At 43.3% G+C, this 24186-nt stretch overlaps 1 protein-coding gene across 7 annotated transcripts in view; it reads right to left on the reverse strand.

Annotated features, from left to right (window-relative positions):
• st3gal2 (ST3 beta-galactoside alpha-2,3-sialyltransferase 2) overlaps positions 1 to 24186 on the reverse strand; it is a 325477-nt gene that overhangs the window by 17780 nt on the left and 283511 nt on the right. For all 7 annotated transcript variants that reach the window (XM_072547616.1, XM_072547615.1, XM_072547612.1 and 4 more), the window contains one exon: positions 14302 to 14481. In XM_072547616.1, the coding sequence (XP_072403717.1) occupies positions 14302 to 14481 (180 nt within the window). The remainder of the gene's footprint in view (positions 1 to 14301; positions 14482 to 24186) is intronic.

Below are 24186 nucleotides of genomic sequence, written 5' to 3' on the forward strand. Positions count from 1 at the left end.
GTTTGATTCCCACCATGGCAGATGGTGGAATTTGAATCTAATAAAAATTTGGAGTTAAGAGTCTACCGGTGGTCATGAAATCGTTGCTGATTTTTGGAAATGGCCATCTGGTTCACGAACAGCCTTTAGGGAAGAAAACTATCGCCCTTAGTTGGCCTGTCCTCCATGTGACTCCAATGTGGTTGACGTTTAACTGTGGGATGGGCCATATATGCTGGCCCAGCCAGCGATGCCTACAGCCTGTGAATGAATAAGAAAAAACTGTCCTTTTACATTCTACATCTACTCAAGGCACAAAATCTGTATAGGTAAGAGTCCTCAAGTAGTTTATTTAAGTGGTCAGGAATTATAGAAGATGTTGGACAATTGATCATTTGATTGTGTTAGCATCACAATCCTGCTGTGATTTTAAAATATACACACCAGCACTTTCCAGAAGCAATAAGCAGCAGCAGAATCCCTGGCCGATTTGTTGCTTCATATTGCAACTCCCCAACTTCTGCCAGGCTTAAAGGCTCTGGGACCGTGACTGAGTACTACATTGGATGTGGCATCTGTCCATCAAGTTGCATGTTGAAAAACCAAACTGAAGAGTGTCATTTAATTTTCACCCATGTGTAACAGAAACGTTTTTGTGGTAATATTATTGTGACCGTACTTATTAAAAGTTGAGCTAGAGGGAGAGGCTGGGGCTAATTTTCCTGGAGTGTTGGAAACTGAGGGGATGATCTTATAGAGGTTTATAAAATCATGAGGGGCATTGATGGGGTGAATAGCCAAGGTCTTTTTCCCAGGGTAGGGGGCTACAAAACTAGAACGCATAGGTTTAATGTGAGAGGGGAAAGAGTTAAAAGGGACCTAAGAGGCAACTTGTTCACGCAGAAGGTGGTGCGTGTATGGAAAGAGCAGCCAGAGGAGGTGGTGGAGACTGGTACAATTACAACATTTAAAAGGCATCTGGATGGGTACATGAATAGGAAGGGTTTACAGGGATATGGGCAAAATGCTAGCAAATGGGACTAGATTAACTTAGGATATCTGATCGGCATGGATGAATTGGACCACAGTCTGTTTCCCTGCTGTACATCTCTATGTTTCTAAGTGAGACTAAACTAGTCCATGTATTCAGAGATAATAAGAATAAAGATAATGACATCGCACATAATATTTAATGGTCTGGCAAGGCCACTTTCGGTTTAATTACATACATAGAATTGAATAGAATCTACAGTTTCGAAGGCCATTCAGCCTAACAGACCCATGTTAGTGTTTTTACTCCTCCCACCCTGTAGCTAAACCAGTTTCTCCTTAAATACACACAGAAAGTGCTGGAGAGACTCAGCAGGTCTGGCTGCATCTGTGGAGACAGAAACATTTCAAGTCTAGTATGACTCTTCTTTACAGCCCTGAACCCAGAATTCTGAAGAAGAGTTATTCGAGACCTGAAACATTAATTCTGATTCTCTCGTCACAGATGCTGCCAGACCTGCTAAGTTTTGCCAGCATTCGCTGTGTTACTTTCAGATTTCCAGCAACTGCAGTTCTTAGCCTGCTTTCTAGAAAATGTTTATTTGCTATTGACCTCAGCTAATGAATGAAGCATTTGTTACCACAGTATGGATAAAGACGCTGCTCCTAAGAGACTTACTTAAGGCGCTTTTGCCTTTAATGCTGATAGAATCTAAATGCTCTAGGTTAACAAAGGTGAAATGAATTGGCCATTTGTTCTCTGTTCTGGAAGAATAACATGTTAAGGTTTAAATGCTGTCCAATCCATTAATCCTGGGTTTCCTTGCTCCATATAATTTTCAAATCCCTCCATGCCTTTGTTCCTCCCCATTTGTGTAATCTTCACCAGCCCACAACTCTCTGTGATCTTGTGCATCTCCAACAGTGGTCCCTTGCACGCCCCTGATTTCTTTCACTCACTGTTGGTAGCTGTGCTTTAGGTGGTCCACATCTTAGATTGCAATTTCCTCCTAAATCTCTGCACCTCTTTTCTCCCATAGCACACTCTTTAAAATCTGCTTTTGTTGTTTAACTCAGTGTCGAATTTGTTTTGCTAACTCAGAACTGAAATACTGTGAGGTATCGTTATACTGAAGGCACTAAGTTGTTGCTGGCAAAATATAGAAACGTAAATGTGCCATTCAGCTCCTGAACCTGGACAGCCATTCAAAGAGATCATGATTGATAGATACCTAAGTCCATTTATCTTGGCTTCAGATCCATTAAATAAAACTGGTGGGCAAAAATCTCAGATTAAATTTTGATTAACTAGTTAGTGTCCAATGCTTTTTCTGGAGCAGAGTTTTACACTTCTTTCATTCTGACTGAAGAAGTAGCTCCTAATGCCTGAGCTTGAATTTTAAGGTCCCAATGTTCTTGACATAAAGAAAAATAATATTGCCTAGCTATCACAATAATTCCATTTGAAGTCAGTGAGTTTTGAGAAGATTTTTAGCTCAGATTGCGATTCTGGATGTAGGTTTGCTCGCTGAGCTGGAAGGTTAGTTTTCAGATGTTTAATCACCATACTAGGCAGCATCATCAGTGAGTCTCCGGATGAAGTACTGGTGGTACAGCCTGCTTTCCAACCACTGGTGGCATGGCCAAACAGAGACACGCATGAGAATTCCTAGAAGCATGACATTCCAACTGGAACTCTCGACAAACACATTGACTTGGATCCCATTTACCACCCCCTGAGAAAAAGAACAGGAAATGACATCACCACAGGAAATGACATGACCAACCCAAGGAAACCTAAACACATAAATGGAAAGCGGGCCATGCCACCAGTGCTTCATCTGGAGGCTCAATGATGATGTTATCTAGTATGATGATGGAACGTCGGAAAATGAACCTTCCAGCTTAGCAAGCAAACCTACATCCATTTGAAGACTAAACATTCTTAATTAAGTTGCTCCTCAAACCTCTTTATTCCAGTGAGTACAAGTCTAGTTTATGGAAGAGCTAATTACTTCAGATGTTGGGATCTGTATTGAAAATAAAAAATGCTGGAGATCAGAGTGGGTCAGGCAGCATTCATGGGCAGAAAGCAAGCTAATGTTTCGAGTCTGGATGAGTCTAGCAGTTCTGACGAAGTGTCATCCAGACTCGAAACGTTAGCTTGCTTTCCCTCCATGGATGTTGTTTGACCCACTGTGATCTCCAGTATTTTTTGTTTTCAGTCTAGTTTTTGTCAACTTAACTTTCCAGCTAATACCTGGAGCCTGGGTAACACTCTGGTGTATTTGCGGTGCATGAATTGTAAAGTTAATATATCCTTTCAAAGGTGCAGTGCTAATAATGGTAGCCTGTACTCCAATGTGATTTAACCCAGGGCTTTGTACAACTGCAGCAAAACCTTCTCCTCTGTACTGTTTGTCTGCACAATCCCTTAGCTCCCAACTGAATTTGCAACTGCAAGTTCAATTATTTCCTATTTAAATAGTTGTTTTACCCAATATGTGCATTAGGGGGTCGCTCTCCAAAAATACAGCCAGTCTGGTTTTTACAACAGTTCTTTCTCAGCTCAGTCCAGAGTTTTAAAAAGCAAAAACTAAAAAAGACAGGCTCTTAACAGCTGCATGGTTTCTTTTCAGCCTTATTTTCTTGAGAAAGAAGGGGTTGGTACCACTCATGGAGTGTCCATTCTTTTGCCCCCTGCTTTAAATAGTTCTGCTGTGATTGCTGAGGAGCTGAATGTTATCTTGACCAGATGTCGTTCCGATCTTTTCAGACCCAGTGCTGCCAATTTCATCATTCGGCTCAGTTTTAAAGCACGCAGTTAACTGTATAAATTATTCACATCCCCTTTTAGCACGGGGACAATAAATTGTGCTGTAATGGAACGGGAAGCGGTGGCTGATTGCTGTCATGCTATGGTATAATGTAATTAAAGTTCTTGGAGTGATACTGAGATTGATGGTGCTCATAAAAAAAAGACTGCATTCAGTTCAAATTGAGAGACCAAAATATTTTTATACGGTGAGTGCTGTAGAATATGAGGTGCCTGTTAAAGAAATCACAATAAGTTTTAAAAAAATATATATGGTATCTGACAGACCACTGGCAGTGAAGACCGAAGAACTTCCACCATCTGGGAAGTAAAGAAAGATTATTAACCTTCCAACTGAGATCAATGAAGGCATTCCCTGACTTTGCAGAAATAATTGGAATGTTCCTCAGGAACAGGATCTATAAAAATATTTTAGCTCCAGGCCTGGCTGATTCAGGTAACTCACTAGATCAGGGTCAGTCACCTTCTGGATTCATGTCAATACTGGGCATTGCTTTGCCAGTTGAATAAGTGCAGATCGGTGCTTTATTCACTGGGTTAATTCCAGAATCTAATGAGGAGAGATTGAGCAGTTTCGGCATACTCGCTAGAGTTTCGAAAGATGAGAGGAGATCTAGTTGAGGTATACATGATGCTAAAGTGGGGTTGACGAATTAGACTGATGTTTCGTCGTCTGGAGGAATCCAGAATGAGAGGTCACAGTTTTAGGCTAAAGGGTGGCAGATTAAAACAGATGATGAAAAATTACTTCTCCTAAAGACTCATGAATCTGTGGAATTCACTACCCAGAATGCGGTGGATTCTCTGATACTGAATAAATTTAAGGAGGAGGTGGACATATTTTTCATTAGTAATGGATTAAAGGGTTATGGAGAGCAGACAGAAAAATGGAGTTGAGGCTGAGATGATAACTCCCACTCCGAGTTCTTGCCTTCCTATAGGTTTTCATTCCTGCTTTTCAAACATGGCAACCTTTCTTGTTCCCTCCTCCTGTCAATGTTTCCAAGTGATTTCCCTGAGAATGAACTGAGATACTCAGCTGATTCAAATCGACTCCATGGACCTTTAAGAAATAGTGGATGGGATCTGCTTCTGGAATTTCTGGAATTTCCAACCCCCATTCTCAGCATTCCCACTTTTCACCAATGGACTTACACCCTCATTGCCCACTTGGCTGGCACCAGTGCAACAGCAGGCATCTCCTAGCCAACCTTGCCCCACCCCCACTGAGTCTTGGAGTTTGGGTCAGCTTATAGAATCTTCGAGGAGAAAGTGAGGACTGCAAGATGCTGGAGATCAGAGCTGAAAATGTGTTGCTGGAAAAGCGCAGCAGGTCAGGCAGCATCCAAGGAGCAGGAGAATCGATGTTTCGGGCATGAGCCCTTCTTCAGGAATGAAGGGCTTTCCTGAAGAAGGGCTCATGCCCGAAACGTCGATTCGCCTGCTCCTTGGATGCTGCCCGACCTGCTGCGCTTTTCCAGCAACACATTTTCAGCTCAGCTTATAGAATCCCCACAGTGTAGAAACAGGCCTAAGAGTAACCCACCAGATCCATTCCCCTATGCTCTACGTTTACCCAGACTAATACACCTAACCTACATATCCCTGAACACTATGGGCAATTTAGCATGGCCAATTCACCTAACCTGCACATCTTTGGATTGTGGGAGGAAACCGGAGCACCCAGAGGAAACCCATGCCGACGGGGGAGAATGTGCAAGCTCCACACAGGCAGTTGTCCAAGGCAGGAATTGAACCTGGCTCCCTGGCGCTGTCAGTCAACCACTGAGCCACAGTGCCACTCCTTCTTCAAGACTTGTGGATCATTGTCCCTCTGAGGTTATGGTCCCTCTGAGGACCGTAAATTGATAACTTCAAAAGATCTTGCCTATGTCACTCCACACCCAACCCAAATGGCTGTTCAACCCGCCAGGCCAACCCATGTCTTCGGCTCACTCCAACTTGCTCCTCAGACCCTCCATGCAAAGTCATATCACTTCCATGTTTATTCAGCAGTATATATTCTGTAGAGAAACAATGAATACTAAAACAGGTAATGTCGCCATAGTCTTACCAGACCATAGGGCTGCTCTCTCATTAGAGAGATGTGACTGGTGGTGGTTTAACCTGAGGGTCACCACATATTATTTTCATGTGCTAGTGTGGGTTTAGTAAACCCCAGAAAGAAGAGAACTTATGACCACTGGGGGACATCTGATGATTCGTGAACATTCTGAAAAGTAAGTGTAAATTTTTTTGAGGCATTCAACCATCCATACTAGATGCTACATTGTAATGTTGATGTGTTTTTAATGCGGCTCATTCGTCCTGGGATCTGTCCTGCCAAGTAAATTGACTGTTATATTGACCAGCACTGTTTAATTGTTGATATATATCATAGTACTTATTGGGGAGGCAATGGTCTAATGTTATTATCACTGGACTCTTAGTCCAGAAACTCAGCATGGCCAGTTCACCTAACCCGCACATCTTTGGACTGTGGGAGGAAACTGGAGCACCTGGAGGAAACCCACGCAGACAAGGGGGAGAACATGCATTCTCCACACAGATAGTCACCTGAGGCTGGATTCAAAGAGGTTCCTGGCGCTGTGAGGCAGTAGTGCTAACCACTGAGCCACCATGCTATTGTGATTTAAATCAACACACAGGTCTAGTTGGTACAAGCCCTAATTTAACCAACTTGATTGGAACAAAGGTTGAAAACAATTTGCTCCCATTTACTGACTGATAACCTGTCTGCTTTCACATAGGATCAGTTCCAACAGTTTCAGGCAATGTATCTGGAAGGTTTTGTTATGACAGCTGTAGCCATTATAAATACTAGGATGGGTTTGAAAAACTTAAAATGGCTTCAGCTCAGGAGGTAACATGAATTCAAGAATGATTGAAAGAAACTATTAAGAAGTTGTAACAACAGAATATGCCTTTGATGTGATTTTCTGTTACTTTACATTTGTTGACAATATTTAGATTATTTGGGATTTAAATTAAATCAGGATCTGGGTTGCTGTATCGTTCTAACTGGCCCACCCTTGCATCCACACTCTTGGTGCTAGGCAGCATGGCTTGCAAGATGCTTTGTGAACCCAATCCAGTGAGAAACATCAAAAACACTGCAGGCAAAGTCACACACCGGTCACGTGGGCATTTTAGAAGGTGCAAAAATAAGCAGGTCAGGGCTTCTAATGTGGCAAAGTGTGAGGCTGTCCACTTTGGACCTGAAAGAGGCAAGCAGGAATATTTTTGCAGTGGTCAGAAGCTGGAAACTGTGGAAGTCCAGAGAGATTTGGAAGCTAAGGGCAATCAAAGAGTCAAATGGAATACTGGTCTTTACCGATTGAGCAAGTGACGACGCAATTATGTAACACCTTGTCAGATCACATCTGGGTGTCTGCATTCTGTTTGGTGGTTATATCAAGGGAAGGCTGTGCAGGCTTGCTAAGAGGTTACATTATGAAGACAGGTTGTGCAAACTTGGCCTCTCTTCCACTGAGATTGAAATCTCAAGGAGTATGAGTGATAAAAAAGGATTTGATAGGTTAGTTAGGCCGACAAGGGGACAGTTTCTTAAATTTAGAGCAAAGCCATTCAGGAGTGAAATAAGGAATCACACTTTTTTGCACACAGATGACGACAGGAATTTGGAACTCATGCCCTCAAGGGGCTCTGTGTGTTGGGTCAGATGCAACTTTCGAGACTGAAACTGCTGGATTGTTGAGAGGTCAAGGATAGGCAGCAATGAACGTGTTTCAGTGTACCCTTTTTTTCAACTCTTATGCTATTCTCTCTTAAATGATAGAGTCGCTGGTTGTCCCAGTACTTATTGGTAGTCCCGAGTTGCCCTTGAGAAGGTGGTAATAAGCTGCTGTCTTGAACTGCTGCTGTTCAATCAACTACTGGCCAATTTTGTAAGTGCATCAGTGGGAGGTGACACTGAACAGAGCGAGAAGGTTGTTGGCACGGCAGACACATTCACTCGCCTTCATCAGTGGTCAGTGTATCTTATCCTCCCTTGCTGGCATATCCATGGTGCTAGCCCTCTGGCAATGCCCTGTTTGCTGATGTACTGCTATTCCTTCTTCAGGTTGTGCCATTGAGGGTTCTTACCCACACCTGAGAGCACCACCCACTTCTGGGAGTCCAGTTCTGTCACCAGGGGGCAATGTCGCTGAAGTGGCCAAAGACCTCTCCCTTGCCTGCCCTCCCAATCTTTGCGAATGATTTTCAGACAACCACCATTTAAGGTCTGTGTCCTCCCATAATGGGTGGACAGCCTTTCAGGACAGAAGGTTTCCTGAAGAGGAGTCTGATGTTGAGAATTGTTTCATGTTAATAATGCCAGAATAAAACTGAATGGAAACCGAGATCCAGGGAAGCCCAGCTAAATAAAGGGAGACAACCAGCAAATCCATGGATGCTCAATCAGAACGCAGATCATAGAATCCCTAGAGTATGGAAGCAGGCTAGTTGGCCCATCGCATCCACACTGACCCTCTGAAGAGCACTCCCACCAGCCCCCCCCCCCCTCGGCCTATCCCCAAAACCCTACATTTCCCCTGGCAAACCCACTAAACTTCACATCCATGAATATTATGCACAATTTAGCATGGCCAATCTACCTAACCGGGACATCTTTGGACTGTAGGACAAAACCAGAGCACCCGGAGGAAACCCACACAGATACAGGGAGAATGTACAGGACAAAGGTGAAGAGCCAGAGGTGGTGGTACATGTCGGCACAAATGATGTTGGGAAGAAGAGGAGGAACGTATTACAGTGGGACTTCGGAGAACGAGGAAGAAGGCTGAAAAGCAGGACGTCCAGGATGGCTATCTCTGGTTTGCTTCCAGTTCCTCGGGCTGGTGTGGCCAGAAACAGGGAGATAATGGACTTGAACCTGTGGCTGGGGAACTGGTGCAGGAAGCAAGGATTTAAACTCTTGGATCACTGGGGTATATTTTGTGGTAAGCATAAATTATACAAGAGAGACAGTTTGCATCTTAATAGGTGGGGACCAGCATTCTGGCAGGCAGGTTTGCTACTACAACTCAGCTACATTTAAACTAAGTAGCGGGGGGCGGGGGGAGGCGAGGGGACAAACTGGATGTTTAAGAAGGAAATTGAAGGGAAAGTTAGAACAAGGGAAGTCAAGAAAGACAACTGTATCAATGAAGCAGAAAACTCAAAAAGGGATCATGCTGTAAGGTTGAGTGAAATAGGAGTTGATGGGAAGGGTGAGGACAGTAACAAATTAAAAATACTATACATGAATGCACGAAGCATTAGACATAAGATGGATGAGCTTGAGGCTCTTTTGGAAATTGGCAGCTACGATAATTTGGGGATAACTGAGACATGGCTTCAAGTGGATAGGGCCTGGGAAATGAATATTCAAGGCTACACGTGCTATCGTAAGGACAGACTGACAGGCAGAGGAGGTGGGGTGGCCATGTTGGTAAGGGATGATATTCAGTCCCTTGCGCGGGGGGACCTAGAATCAGGGGATGTAGAGTCAGTGTGGATAGAGCTGCAAAATACTAAGGGTAAAAAAACCCTCTTGGGAGTCATCTACAGGCCCCCAAACAGTAGTCTGGATGTCGGATGTAAGTTGAATCAGGAGCTGAAATTGGCCTGTCGCAAAGATGTCACTACAGTTGTTATGGGGGATTTCAACATGCAGGTAGACCAGGAGAATCAGGATGGTATTGTACCTCAAGAAAGAGACTTTGTGGAGTGCCTCCGAGATGGATTCTTAGAACAGCTGGTGCTACAGCCTACCAGGGAGAAGGCAATTCTGGATCTGGTATTGTGCAATGAACCAGAATTGATCAGGGACCTTGAAGTGAAGGAGCCATTGGGAAGTAGTGACCATAATACATTAAGCTTCAATCTGCAATTTGAGAGGGAGAGGGTACAATTGGAAATGACAATATTTCTGTTGAATAAAGTTGAACTATGGAGCTATGAGGGAGGAGCTGGCCAAAGTTCAATGGTGCAATACCTTAGCAGGGATGACAGTGGAGGAACAATGGCAGATATTTCTGTGTATAATGCAGAAGATGCAGGGTCAGTTCATTCCAAAAGGAAGAAAGATCTGAGGAGGAGGCAAGGGTGGCCGTGGCTGACGAGGGAAGTTAAGAAACATATAAAGTTAAAAGAGAAAAAGTATAACATTGCAGAGATAAGTGGGAAAACGGAGGACTGGGAAGCTTTTAAAGAACAACAGAGGATTACTCAGAAGGAAATACACAGAGAAAAAATGAGGTACGAAGGTAAACTGGCCAAAAATATAAAGGAGGATAGTAAGAGCTTTTTTCGGTACGTGAAAGGCAAAAAAAAAAGTTAAGACTAAAATTGGGCCCTTGAAGACAGAAACAGGGGAATATATTATAGGGAACAATGAGATGGCAGAAGAATTAAATTGGTACTTCAGATCTGTGTTCACTGGGGAAGACACAAGCAATCTCCCTGAGGTAACAGTGGCTGAAGGACCTGAACTTAAGGGAATTTATATTTGCCAGGAATTGGTGTTGGAGAGACTGTTAGGTCTGGAGGTTGATAAGTCCCCAGGGCCTGATGGTCTACATCCCACGGTACTGAAGGAGGTGGCTCAAGAAATCGTGGATGCGTTGGTGATTATTTTCCAGAGTTCGATAGATTTGGGATCAGTTCCTGCGGATTGGAGGGTGGCTAATGTTGTACCACTTTTCAAGAAAGGTGGGAGAGAGAAAGCAGGAAATTATAGACCAGTTAGTCTGACCTCAGTGGTGGGAAAGATGCTGGAGTCTATTATAAAGGATGAAATTACGACACATCTGGATAGTAGTAACAGGATAGGTCAGAGTCAGCATGGATTTATGAAGGGGAAATCATGTTTGACTAATCTTCTTGAATTTTTTGAGGATGTAACTCTGAAGATGGATGAGGGAGATCCAGTAGATGTAGTGTACCTGGACTTTCAGAAAGCTTTTGATAATGTCCCACATAGGAGGTTAGTGAGCAAAATTAGGGCGCATGGTATTGGGGGCAAAGTACTAACTTGGATTGAAAGTTGGTTGGCTGATAGGAAACAAAGAGTAGTGATAAACGGCCCCATTTTGGAATGGCAGGCAGTGACCAGTGGGGTACCGCAGGGATCAGTACTGGGACTGCAGCTTTTTACAATATATATTAATGATATAGAAGATGGTATTAGTAATATTTGCAAATTTGCTGATGATACTAAGCTGGGTGGCAGGGTGAAATGTGAGGAGGATGTTAGGAGGTTACAGGGTGACCTGGACAGGTTAGGTGAGTGATCAGATGAATGGCAGATGCAGTTTAATGTGGATAACTTTGGTGGCAAGAACAGGAAGGCAGATTACTACCTCAATGGAATCAATTTAGGTAAAGGGGCAGTACAGAGAGATCTGGGTGTTCTTGTACACCAGTCAATGAAGGTAAGCATGCAGGTACAGTAGGTAGTGAAGAAGGCTAATAGCATGCTGGCCTTCCTAACAAGAGGGATTGAGTATAGAAGCTGGGTCTTGGAAGCTGCCTGAACTGCTGTGCTCTTCCAGCACCACTAATCCAGAATCTGGTTTCCAGCATCTGCAGTCATTGTTTTTACCTATAGAAGCAAAGAGGTCCTTCTGCAGCTGTACAGGGCCCTGGTGAGACCACACCTGGGGTACTGTGTGCAGTTCTGGTCTCCAAATTTGAGGAAAGACATTCTGATTATTGAGGGAGTGCAGCATAGGTTCACGAGGTCAATTCCTAGTATGGCAGGACTACCTTATGCTGAAAGACTGGAGCGACTGGGTTTATATACCCTTGAGTTTAGAAGACTGAGAGAGGATCTGATTGAGACATATAAGATTATTAAAGGATTGGACGCTCTGGAGGCAGGAAACATGTTTCCGCTGATGGGTGAGTGCCAAACCAGAGGACACAGCTTAAAAATACGGGGTAGACCATTTAGGACAGAGATGAGGAGAAACCTCTTCACCCAGAGAGTGGTGGCTGTGTGGAATGCTCTGCCCCAGAGGGCAGTGGAGGCCCAGTCTCTGGATTCATTTAAGAAAGAGTTGGATAGAGCTCTCAAAGAAAGTGGAATCAAGAGTTATGGAGATAAGGCAGGAACAGGATACTGACTAAGGATGATCAGCCATGATCATATTGAGTGGTGGTGCAGGCTTGAAGGGCAGAATGGCCTACTCCTGGACCTATTGTCTATTGTCCTCACAGACAGTTGCCTGAGGCTACAATTGAACCCAGGTCCCTGGTGCTGTGTGGCAGCAGTGCTAACCACTGAGACATTGTGTTGCCCCAGATTTCCTGCCATACGAAAGTAAATAATTTATCCAGTCCCTGTTAAGTTTCTACGTCAGGACTACTGGAAACAAAAGACGTAGCAATCAGAAGTGTACATTGTTTATTATTGGAGTTCCTGATACTTGACAACTGCCAGAACCCATCAATTATAACAGGAATGACTACTAAAGAAATGAGTCAAGATTAGACTGGTGCTGGAAGAGCACAGCAGTTCAGGCTGCATCCGAGGAGCAGGAAAATCGATGTTTCGGGCAAAATCCCTCATCATTCCTGATGAAGGGCTTTTGCCCGAAACGTCAATTTTCCTGCTCCTCAGATGCTGCCTGACCTGCTGTGCTTTTCCAGCACCACTCTAATCTCCAGCATCTGCAGTACTCACCTCCACCTCCTAAAGAAAGGAGTACTGTATGGTGTTTTTGATCTGATCACCTTGAAAGAACCTTCCTAGCTGCTGCAAATTCAGCATCGATCAACTGGCTCAGGGCTGTGCCCATTAGTCTCACTCATGTACCAAAAATCAAAGAGAGGGTTGCTAATGTCTTTGGATAAAGCAAACATTAACATTTTAAATTGTTCTTTCAAGCGCACAATGAGCACTGCAGAGGTACAATGCTGCTGGCTCAAATCTTGTGGCTCAGGCTGATTATAAATCATTTATTTGAACGTTGAAAATATGTATAACGGAGGACAGTTTTACAGCGATAAATCAGGCTGCTGGCAAATCACTAAGGGTTTATTATTTTGTTCAAAACGGCAGAGTAGTAGCATTAATTCAGGATTGCTATTGCCTCCATCTATTAGAATTACCCATTTTAGCCAAAGGTGAGAGGGAAGGGACACAGAAGGTTCTGGAAATTATAACATGGCACAAGTCACCTACTCCATCATTTCCTCTTTCATTGTACTCTTTGACACACAGAAACCCGATTACATTACTGCGAATTCCAGGTCAACATTTTAATGAAGTTTCTGCCTGTTTTGGGCAATCTACCTTGTAAAACTGTTAAGTCAAGATAAGAAGATTCAAACATGTAACTTAAAAATAAATTCTTGGTGCAAGAATATTTGCTAGTAGGTTAACAGCCCTTTCAAACTAAGCTGTCCATTTTGACTGTTGGAAATGTATACCCACAACGAGTGAGGGTTAGAACAGAGTTTGCTGTAGCTCAAGGTGACAACATCAGTTGGCCCTCCCACCCACTACACACAAATTCTGAATAAATCCATCAATACAGTCAAAACTAATAGGTTTAACAGATTGGTAGTTATACTGGGAACATCTATTTGGAGATCGGTGATAGTCTCAACTGTAATGTGTTGAATACCCACTGAAACAAAAGCACATATCATTATTCCTGGAATTATATTGTCTCTTTGACCACTATTCCTAGATTTTACCAATACCATTAACATTCACAACCTTGATAACCAGAGTTAATAAACAGTGCTAGTTCTACATCTTCATCCTCCAAACTGGAGCTATGTTTTCCTTAGGATTTGAGATGTACCCCATTATAGTCCACATCCATTGTTGGCTGCGGTATAAGTTGCTTTGGAGATCTTTGATCATAAGAGGTCAATTAGGTTCAGTAACATGTCATGCAGTCATAGAGTTGTACAGCATGGAAACAGACCCTTTGGTCCAACTGTCCATGCCAACCTATCCTAAATTAATCTAGTCCCGTTTGCCAACATTTGGACCATGTCCCCCTTAACCCTTCCTATTCATATACCCATCTAGGTACCCTTTAAATGTTGTAATTATACCAGCTTCCACCACTTCCTTTAGCAGCTCATTACATACACCACCCTCTGCATGAAAAAGTTGCTCTTCAGGTCTCTTTTATAGCTTTCTCCACTCACCCTAAACCTATGGCCTCTAATTTTGGACTCTCCTACCCTGGGGAAAAGATCTTGAATATTCACCCTAACCATACCCCTCATGGTTTTATAAACCTCTCCAAGGTCATCCTTCAGCCTCTGATGCTCATGGGAAAACAGCCCCAGCCTATTCAGCCTCTCCCTATAGCTCAAACCCTCCAACCCCGGCAACATCCTTATAAATCTTTTTTGAACACTTTCAAGTTTCACAACATTTTTCCTACAGCGAGTATAAGTATGTGGAGGGAAAAGGCAGTCAGATAGTTTTGAGCTGTACTTACAATCTGATCTCCCCCATTGACAAGGCGCTGGTGATCCACAGGAGGTCCAAAGTTTTAAAGGGAACCAAAACAAAGCTGACATTTGGTGCGAGATTTTTTGCACTCTCTGGGTACATGAAGTGGTGCGTTGTGCGGCTGCCCACGTCTGCTTCAAAGCCGATAGTTGGAGCTTGGTTCATTCTGTAATAAATGAGCACTTTGTGTTTAATTAAAACCCAGAAAGCTGTTGTCTGCAGTTCTCTGAAAATAAGCTGAAGAAAGAGTAAAGTTGGAATAAAACAGAATGATTGACATAGAGGTCAAGTCAAACCTGTTACCATGAAACACAATATCAAAAGAGCTGCTGTGAAGTTTGTCTTTGAATCAAACTTGGGCTGCTAAGTGATAAAGAATGTAATTGCCAGGCAATGAAGATCTCGAAACTTGGAGGACATCATTGACCAGAAACATACCTGGGTCAGTCATGCGAATGCTGTGCCTACAGAAGCACCTCAGAGGTGGGAAGCCTAGATCTGCCTTTTAGACAGGCATAGAGACGTAGGGAGCTGAAAATGTATTGCTGGAAAAGCGCAGCAGGTCAGACAGCATCCAAGGGGCAGGAGAATCGACGTTTCGGGCATGAGGAAGGGCTGATGCCTGAAACGTCGATTCTCCTGCTCCTTGGATGCTGCCTGACCTGCTGCGCTTTTCCAGCAACACATTTTTCAGCTCTGATCTTCAGCATCTGCAGTCCTCACTTTTTCCATAGAGATGTAGGGAGCAAAGGGACACAGATCCTTAGAAAATAGGCGGCAGATTTAAATAGAGGATATGGGTTGGCACAGGCTTGGAGAGCCAGAGGGCCTGTTTCTGGGCTGTAATTTTCTTTGTTCAAATAAGTCACCTCCTGACTTATCATAAACTTTCCAACACTTAAAATGCACGAGTTGGGTTTGTGATGAAATACACTCCACTTGTCAGATGAGTGCAGCTCTAACAAATTTAGAACTTTGACACCATTTAGGACAAAGTGGTCCACTTAATCAATACCCTAGCCAATAACATCAATATTTATTCCCTCCAGTACTGCTACGCAGTGGAACGTGTGCACTATCTAAGAATGGATGCTTAGACAAAGTGGTCAATATGTGTTGTGACCCAATGAACAGAAATGCTCTAGAGCTCTAGTGGACAATAGAACAACAGAAAATTTTGGTTGCATCCCTTTAAGTGAACAACAACTTTTAAGTGAATCATAGATTTCCATAAAAATCAATGTTAAAGCCGAAGTAAAGTTCCTTCAGACATGTCTCACCAGGAACACAATGGTATAAGTTGAATTATTGTACCACACTGTAGCAGGACTGTGCATTCCTAGTTGAAATAACTTTCAAAATAAAACCAATTATAAATGACATAAGTTATAAAGTACAATACAGAGTGAAATGTTTGAAAGGACAATGCAGTACCATGAATTGAGCAGCTCTAGCCAGTGCAGAAGGCGATTTGTGCAAGTCGTAGCTGAAATATCAGGATTATTTATACCAACCAGCAAAAGCATAGGGTGGGACCTGGAGCTGGGAGGTGGAGCGTGAGGGTAAGGGCAGGAGTAGGTGCAAGTCTAGCAGGCATGGTGGAGCGGGACGGCAGCTGAAATCCCCGGTGGTTGCAATGGAGCTGGGAGTAATGGAGAAACAGGAACTTCGGCACTAGGCAGCGGGAGCAGAAGTAGTGTAGGAAAGACAACAGGTGCATCATAAGCCACAGAACAAGTAACAATGTGAAAGAAGACACTATCTTGACAGTACTATATTGCCTACATTAAGGCAAAATAACATTAAGTCAGTCAATGTTTAGCAGGGATTCACTGTCTCTGGTCAGAGTCCCTGCTCCATTGGGACAACATGCCTGCTTTATTGAAGCATGTTGGACCTTCATAACAGAGGGTTCTCGCTGTAACTCTCTGTCATGATGAAATTCCTTGTTTGTTCAAGGTAAGAGAACCCCATTGTCTTCTGTCTGGTTCCTGAGCCTCTGTGTTCCTTTTCTCAATCTTGCTTGCCTCTTTTGATGCCTCCCTACGTTTCTGTTTTTTACATTGTCCTCTTCTCTCTGCCGTATTGGTCTCCATCCTTTCATTTCCCATTTCGCTCTTCACTACTCCCTTTCCTCTAATAATTTTCAACCCCCTCGCTCTTTGTCTTTCACCTCTTCTCTTCCATTTACAAGCAACATGATAGGGTGTGAGCAATTCAGCCTCAGCACCATTTTCCCCACACAATCCCATAACACTTGGTGTCTAGAAAGCTATCAACTTCTGTCATGTACACACTGACAGGAAACCCCAAGGTGTTCTACACTTACATGAGGAACAAGAGGATCAAGAGGGTGGCCAGAGTGAGGGTAGGACTGATCAGGGATAGCGGAGGGAACTTGTGCCTGGAATTAGAGGAGGTAGGGCATGTCCTTAATGAATACTTCACTTCAGTATTCAGAGTGAGAGGGCCATTATTGTTTGTGAAGACAGCGTGAAACAGGCTGATATGCTCAAATAGGTTGATGTTAAGAAGGAGGATGTGCTGCAAATTTTGAAAAACATGGATAGTTAAGTCCCCTGGGCCAAATGGGATATACCCAAGGTTACTATGGGAAGGGAGGGAAGAGATTTCTGCACCTTTGGCGATGATCTTTGTGTCCTCCCTGTCCACTAGGGTAGTACCAGATTATTGGAGGGTGGCAAATGTTATTCCCTTGCTCAAGAAAGGGAATAGGGATAACTCTGGGAATTACAGATCAGTCAGTCTTTTGTCATCGGTGGGCAAATTATTGGAGAGGATTCTGAGAGAGAGGATTTATGATTATTTGGAAAAGCATAGTTTGATAAGAGATAGTCAGCATGGCTACTCTCATGCCTCACAAGCCTTACTGATTTCTTTGAGGATGTGACAAACTATATTGATGAAGATAGAGCAGTGGATGTGGTATTGATGGATTTTAGCAAAGTATTTGATAAGGTTCCCCATGGTAGGCTCATTCAGAAAGTAAGGAGGCATGGATACAGGGAAATTTGGCTGACTGGATACAGAATTGGCTGCCCATAGAGGATAGAGGGTGGTAGTAGATGGAAAGTATTCAGCCTGGAGCTCGGTGACCAGTGATGTTACGCAGGCATCTGTTCTGGGAACTCTGCTCTTTGTGATTTTTATAAGTAACTTGGATGAGGAAGTAGAAGGGTGATTGAGTAAGTTTGAAGATGACACGAAGGTTGGTGGAGTTGTGGATAGTGTGGAGGGCTGTGTACATTGCAACGGGACATTGACAGGATGCAGAGCTGGGCTGATAAGTGGCAAATGGAGTTCAACCTGGAAAAGGGTGAAGGGATTCATTTTGGAATGTCAAATTTGAATGCATATTACAGGGTTAAAGGCAGGATTCTTGGCAGTGTGGAGGAAGAGAGGGATCTTGGGATCCATGTCCATAGATCCCTCACTGTTGATAGGGTTGTTAAGAAGCCTTATAGTGTGTTGGCTTTCAGTAGCAGGGGATTGAGTTTAAGAGCCGTGAGGTTATGCTGCAGCTCTATAAAACCATGGTTAGACTACACTTGGAATATTGTGCTCAATTCTGGTCACCTCATTATAGGAAAGGAGGCTTTAGACAGGGCGCAGAGGAGATTTACCAGGATGCTGCCTGGACTGGAGGCATGTCTTATGAAGAAAGGTTGAGAGAGCTAGGGCATTTCTAACTGGAGTGAAGAAGGATGAAAGGTGACTTGATAGAGGGGTACAAGATGATGAGAGGCATAGATAGTGTGGATAGCTAGACACTTTTTCCCGGGTTGGAAATGGCTATCATGAGGGCGTACAATTTTAAGGTGATTGGGGAAAGGTTTACGGAAGATGTCAGTGGTTGGTGTGTGGATTGCACTGCCAGCAGTGATAGTAGAGTCAGATACATTACAGACATTTAAGCGTCTCTTGGATAGGCACATGGATGATAGTAAAATGAGGGGTATGTAGGTTAGTTTGATTTTAGAGTAGGATAAAAGGTCAGCACAACATCGAGGGCCAAAGGGCCTGTGTTGTGCTGTGTTGTTCTACGTTGTTCAAGATTCAAGATAGCTGGAGCTCATCGCCTCCGTCTGTTATTTTTCTTTTTTCTCTTTTTGCTTGTTCTATTGCTTTTCCCTTTCAACTTACCTTGGACAGTGAGTCCCCATTGCAGACCGGAGGTAAGTCCCTGGTGCAGTCTGGAGACCAGGATGGAAGCACTGTAATTCTGAACATTTTATTTCTATTTTTAAAATTATTCCTCTGTTTTTGTATTTTTAACCTAGTGCTGGTGTTTTTATTTCTTCATTTTTCTAATTTTGCTAATTTAAGAATCCGTGGCAACTTGTAAACTTTTCACTTTACTGGTCTCCTTACTATCGGAAAGATGTTGTGAAACTTGAAAGGGTTAAGAAAAGATTTACAAGGATATTGCCAGGGTTGGAGGATTTGAGCTACAGGGAGAGGTTGAATAGGCTGGGGCTTTTTCCCCTGGAGCGTCGGAAGCTGAGGGGTGACCTTATAGAAGTTTACAAAATTATGAGGGGCATGGATAGGGTAAATGGACAAAGTCTTTTCCCTAAGGTCAGGGAGTCCAGAACGAGAGGGCATAGGTTTAGGGTGAGAGGGGAAAGATATGATAGAGACCTAAGGGGCAACATTTTCACACAGAGGGTGATACGAGTATGGAATGAGCTGCCAGAGGAAGTGGTGGAGGCTGGTACAATTACAACATTTAAAAGGCATTAGGATGGGTATATGAATAGGAAGGGCTTGGAGGGATATGGGGCAGGTGCTGGCAGGTGGGACTAGATTGGGTTGGGATATATGGTCGGCATGGACGTTTCGTACAAAAGCCCTTCATCAGGAATAGAGGCAGGGAGCCTCCAGGGTGGAGAGATAAGTGGCGGGGAAAGGTAGCAAAGAGTACAATAGGTGAATGGGGTGGGGTTGGAGGTAATAGGTCAGAGGGGAGGGTGGAGCAGATAGGTGGGAAGGGAGATTGACAGGTAGGACGGGTCATGAGGACATTGTTGAGTTGGAAGGTTGGAACTGGGGTAAGGTGGGGGGAGGGGAAATGAGGAAACTGGTGAAATCGACATCGATGCCCTGGAGTTGAAGTGTTCCGAGGGCTGCCCTCTCTCCTGTCCCGCGTCGTATATAACCTTTTGCTGAACCCATCGGGAAGGTTATGAGCGTATGAGGGCTGACTCTCCGGGGTAGTGGAGTCGATTTTCAGGTGTCAAGATGAATCAAGGCAAGAATGACAATATTCTTTGGGAACTGGGTAGACTAATCCTTTGTCTACTTCACTGTCAGGTCAGATTACCTGAAGGTGCTGGGGATATAGTTAGGAGGTCCTAAGGTAAGTACAACAATGATGCAATGAGGAAAGGATGCTGCTGAGGACCTTTCAGCACAGTAAACCGAGAGGCTAGAAATAGTCAAACTCCTTGGACTGTGTACTTTACAAAGAATGTATACAGTACATCAAGGGTATGGATAACGTAATGAGGCACCTTATCTTCTATACAGAAATGTAGATCTATTGCATGTTCCATCTGGAAATGTTTTGCTCTCTGACTGTTTACCTGACTTTGTAAATATTAAGACTGTTACAACTGGGTCAAGTGAATTATGTTGTCTAGCGACATGTTAACAAGTCCTGTCATATTCAAGTCAAAATGTTTTTGCAGTGTTTACGCATGTTAGGAGTAAGGTATATTGCAATATTCAAAAACGCCAGCAGCATCAGAACTCTGCAGTTCTGCAATAACACCAATATCACTCTCAGGGAGAGCGAGGTCAGGGATGGATGGGGAGCTGGGTGGAGGGGTGAGGTGGGTTTTGGTGGTCAGGTCGGAAGTGAAGAAGTGTTGGGGAGGTATGACAGTTTGGAGGGGTGACTGGACAGACATAGGATATGCAACAAAGGATGTACCCACCATTACTCTCTTATACTCATTTGGGTTACAAAAAAAAGGCCTTCAAACTCCCACCTGTGCGCTCATGCCAACCACAATATTTGAGTTTGGAATACTGTGTTCAATTCTGTTCTCCCAGCAAGAGGAAAGATGTTGTTAAATTTGAAAGGGTTCAATAAAGATTTACAAGGATGTTGCCATGGTCCAAGGGTTTGGGTTACAGGGAGAGACTGAATAGACTGGGGCTACTTTCTCTAAAGCCTTAGAGGCTGAGGGGTGACCTTATAGAGGTTTATAAAATCATGAGGGGCATGGACAGGGTGAATAGTCAGGGTTTTTTGCCTAGGGTTGGGGAGTCGAAAACTAGAACACCTAGGTTTAAGTTGAGAGGGGCAAGATTTAAAAGGGACTCAAGGGCAATCTTTTCATGCAGAGGGTGGTATGTGTTTGGAATGAGCTGCCAGAGGAAGTAGTGGAGACTGGTACAATTACAACATTTTAAAGGCATCTTGTTGTGTCCATGAAAATTGGACAGAAGAGCCTGTTTCCGTGCTGTACAACTCCATGACTCTATGAATCAACTGACTTGTTAACAGCTCAATCTACCCATTAGTTTCTTTTACAAAAAATTGGAAAGTCGGCTGCCAACTTTGGCGCCCCCTCACCTATTTTCGGGGAAACAGGTCAGGGACGGTTGAGAAGGGGGTGTACCAGTCATCTCTCATTTTTATGTTCAATAGCCCAATTTTAAATAATACCTGTGAGCATTTGGATCGGGAAACAACACATTTTCGTGATGAAGTGAAGTGAAGTTAGTAGGAATCACAGCACAAATATTAGGCTGCATATTCTTTTCAGAAGCTAACATTTTCTTTCTTACAATGCAAGTTGAAATCACATTAAGCGACATTTTAATACCAAATCTATGACCATGTGGATAAATATTTGCATGATAACCTCATAGTTGTGTAACACACTGGTTAAATTTGGAGATTAAGAAATGTTATTTGGAGCCTTTAATGCATTTATTAACAATATCACTCCTATGATTTCAAAATCCAGATCGCATAGAAACAGGAGGCCATCAGCCCCATGAATTGTTTGCCCATTCAACGAGAGCATTTCCAATATTCCTACTTTTTAAAAGAAGTACACGTGCTGATTTGAGCAAGTACAGATACACACACAGCAAGAGTTTAAATGTGATGTAATTATGCTTAGTTTGGATCAGTTAGCACTCTAACTTCTGAATCAAAAGTTTGATGCCCCATTTGGTTAGCAAATGCAGCAGGTTAGCACTGCTGCCTCACAGCATTGGGGACCCGGGTTAAATTCCGCCTTCAGGTGACTGCCTGTGTGGAGTTTGCACATTCTCCCTCTGTGTGGGTTTCCTCCGGGTGCTCCAATTTCCTCTCATAGTTCAAACATGTGCAGGTTATTGGCCATGGTAAATTGTCCATTGTGTTCAGGGATGTCCAGGCTGGGTGGGTTAGCCATAGAATATGCAGGGTTACAGGAATAGGGGAGGGGTCTGGGTCTGGGTGTGATGTTCTTTGGAAGGTTGGTGTGGACTCAAGGGGCTGAATGGCCTGCTTCCCCATATTTAGGGATTCTATGGTCAGCTGTCAGCTGACAGAGCTGTTGGGTGGCAAGTGAACTGCAGGTTCCAGGGTTTGGAAGAGTTAAACATAATAAGTGATCTTGACAGGAGGAATGACTGGTTTTGAATGTAAAGAGTGCCTTGTTACTGACTGATTAAGTGGTAATCACTTTCACTTTCACTCATTGTAAGGAATGAAATTTCAAGCCAGCTTTGCATCACTGCTCTGGAAAACAGTGAAAACGGAAATGAAACAATCTGCAAATATATGTCACAGATTTTTATTTGGATTCCAAAAATTGGTGGTGCGTGTAATTAAGAAGTAATTAACCTGGACTTGAGAAGGGCTAAAAGAGGTCGTAAAAAATCATTAGCAAACAGGATTAAAGAGAATTCCAAGGGTTTTTATATATATGTAAAAAGCAGGAGGGTAGCCAGGGAAAGGGTTGGCCCACTCAAGGACAAACATGGGAACCTGTATGTGGAGCCGGTGAGGTAGGTGAGGTCCTAAACAAATACTTTGTATTGGTATTCACTGAAGAGAGAGTATTGGTGGAGGATGATTTCGGGGAAGGGAATGTCGAGTTTCTAAGCCAAGTTGCTGTTAAAAAGGAAGCGGTGTTGTGCATCTTAAAAATGATTAAAGTAGATAAGTCCCTCGGTCATAATGGGATCTACCCCAGAATATTGGAGGGAGGTAAGAGACAAATTGCTGGAGCACTGAGAGACATCTTTGTATCCTCTCTGGCCACAGGTGATGTCCCAGTGGACTGGAGGGTAACTCGTGTTGCCACATTGTTTAAGAAGGGTAACTGGGATAATCCAGGAAATTACAGCCCTATGAGTCTCATGTCAGTGGTAGGGAAGTTATTGGAAAAGGTTCTTAGGGACAAGATTTATACACATTTTGAAGTAAATGGACATATTAGCAATAGACAGCATGGTTTTGTGCAGGGGAGATTGTGCCTGACTAACTGGATCAAGTTTCTTGAGGACGTAACAAAGATGATTGATGAGGGAGAAGCAGTTGATATTTTCTACGTGGACTTTAGTAAAGAGTAACAAAAATCACACAACACCAGGTTATAGTCTAACAGGTTTATTTGGAAGCACTAGCTTTTGGAGCGCTGCTCCTTGGTCAAGTGGTTGTGGAGTATAAGATCGTAAGACACAGAACTTATAGGAAAAGTTTACAGTGTGATGCAACTGAAATTATATATTAAAAAAGACCTGGATTGTCTGGCAAGATAGATACAGAAGTGGCTTAGTCATAGTAGACAGAGGTTAGCGGTGGAAGGATGCTTTTTGGAATGGAGAGTTGTGACCAATGGTGTTCTACAAGGATCAGTGCTGGGACTTCTGCTGTTCACGATCATAAATGATTTAGAGGAAAACGTAGTTGGTCTAATTAGTAAGTTTGCAGACAATACAAACATTAGTGGAGTTGCAGATAGTGGGGAGGATTGTCAGAGCATTTAGCAGGATATAAATCAGTTGGAAGCATGGAGAGAAAAATAACAGATGGTGTTTAATCTGGACAAATATGAGATGATGCGTTTTGGAAAGTCAAGTACAGATGGAAATTAGAAGGTGAATTACAGAACCCTCAGGAGTATTGAGCAGTGGGATCTGGGTATGCAGGTCCACAAATCACTGAATGTGGTAGCGCAGGTAGATACTAGTTAAAAAAGGCCTATGGCATGCTTGCCTTCATTGGAAGGGGCATTGAGTATAAGGATAGGCAAGTTATGCTGCAGCTTTATAGAACTTCAGTTAGGCCACACATTCAGTAAGGGAATAGAGGGATATGGATCCTGTAAGTGAAGACAGTTTTAGTAATGGAAAGTTATTACAGAGGAGGAAGTGCTGGATGTCTTGAAACACATAAAAGTGGACAAATCCCCAGGACATGATCAGGTGTACCCTCAAACTCTGTTGGAAGCTAGCGAAGTGATTGCTGGGCCTCTTGCTGAGATATTTGTATCATCAATAGTCACAGGTGAGGTGCCGGAAGATTGGAGGTTGACTAACATGGTGCCACTGTTTAAGAAAGGAGGTAAGGAGAAGCCAGGGAACTATAGACCAGTGAGCCTGACTTCGGTGGTAGGCAAGTTGTTGGAGGGAATCCTGAGGGACAGGATGTACATGTATTTGGAAAGGCAAGGACTGATTAGGGATAGTCAACATGGCTTTGTGCTTGGGAAATCATGTCTCACAAACTTGATTGAGTTTTTTGAAGAAGTAACAAAGAGGATTGATGAGGGCAGAGCAGTAGATGTGATCTATATGGACTCCAGTAAGGCATTCGACAAGGTTCCCCATGGGAGATTGG

This window comes from Chiloscyllium punctatum, chromosome 26 (assembly GCF_047496795.1).
Source record: "Chiloscyllium punctatum isolate Juve2018m chromosome 26, sChiPun1.3, whole genome shotgun sequence".
Classification (NCBI taxonomy): domain Eukaryota; kingdom Metazoa; phylum Chordata; class Chondrichthyes; order Orectolobiformes; family Hemiscylliidae; genus Chiloscyllium; species Chiloscyllium punctatum.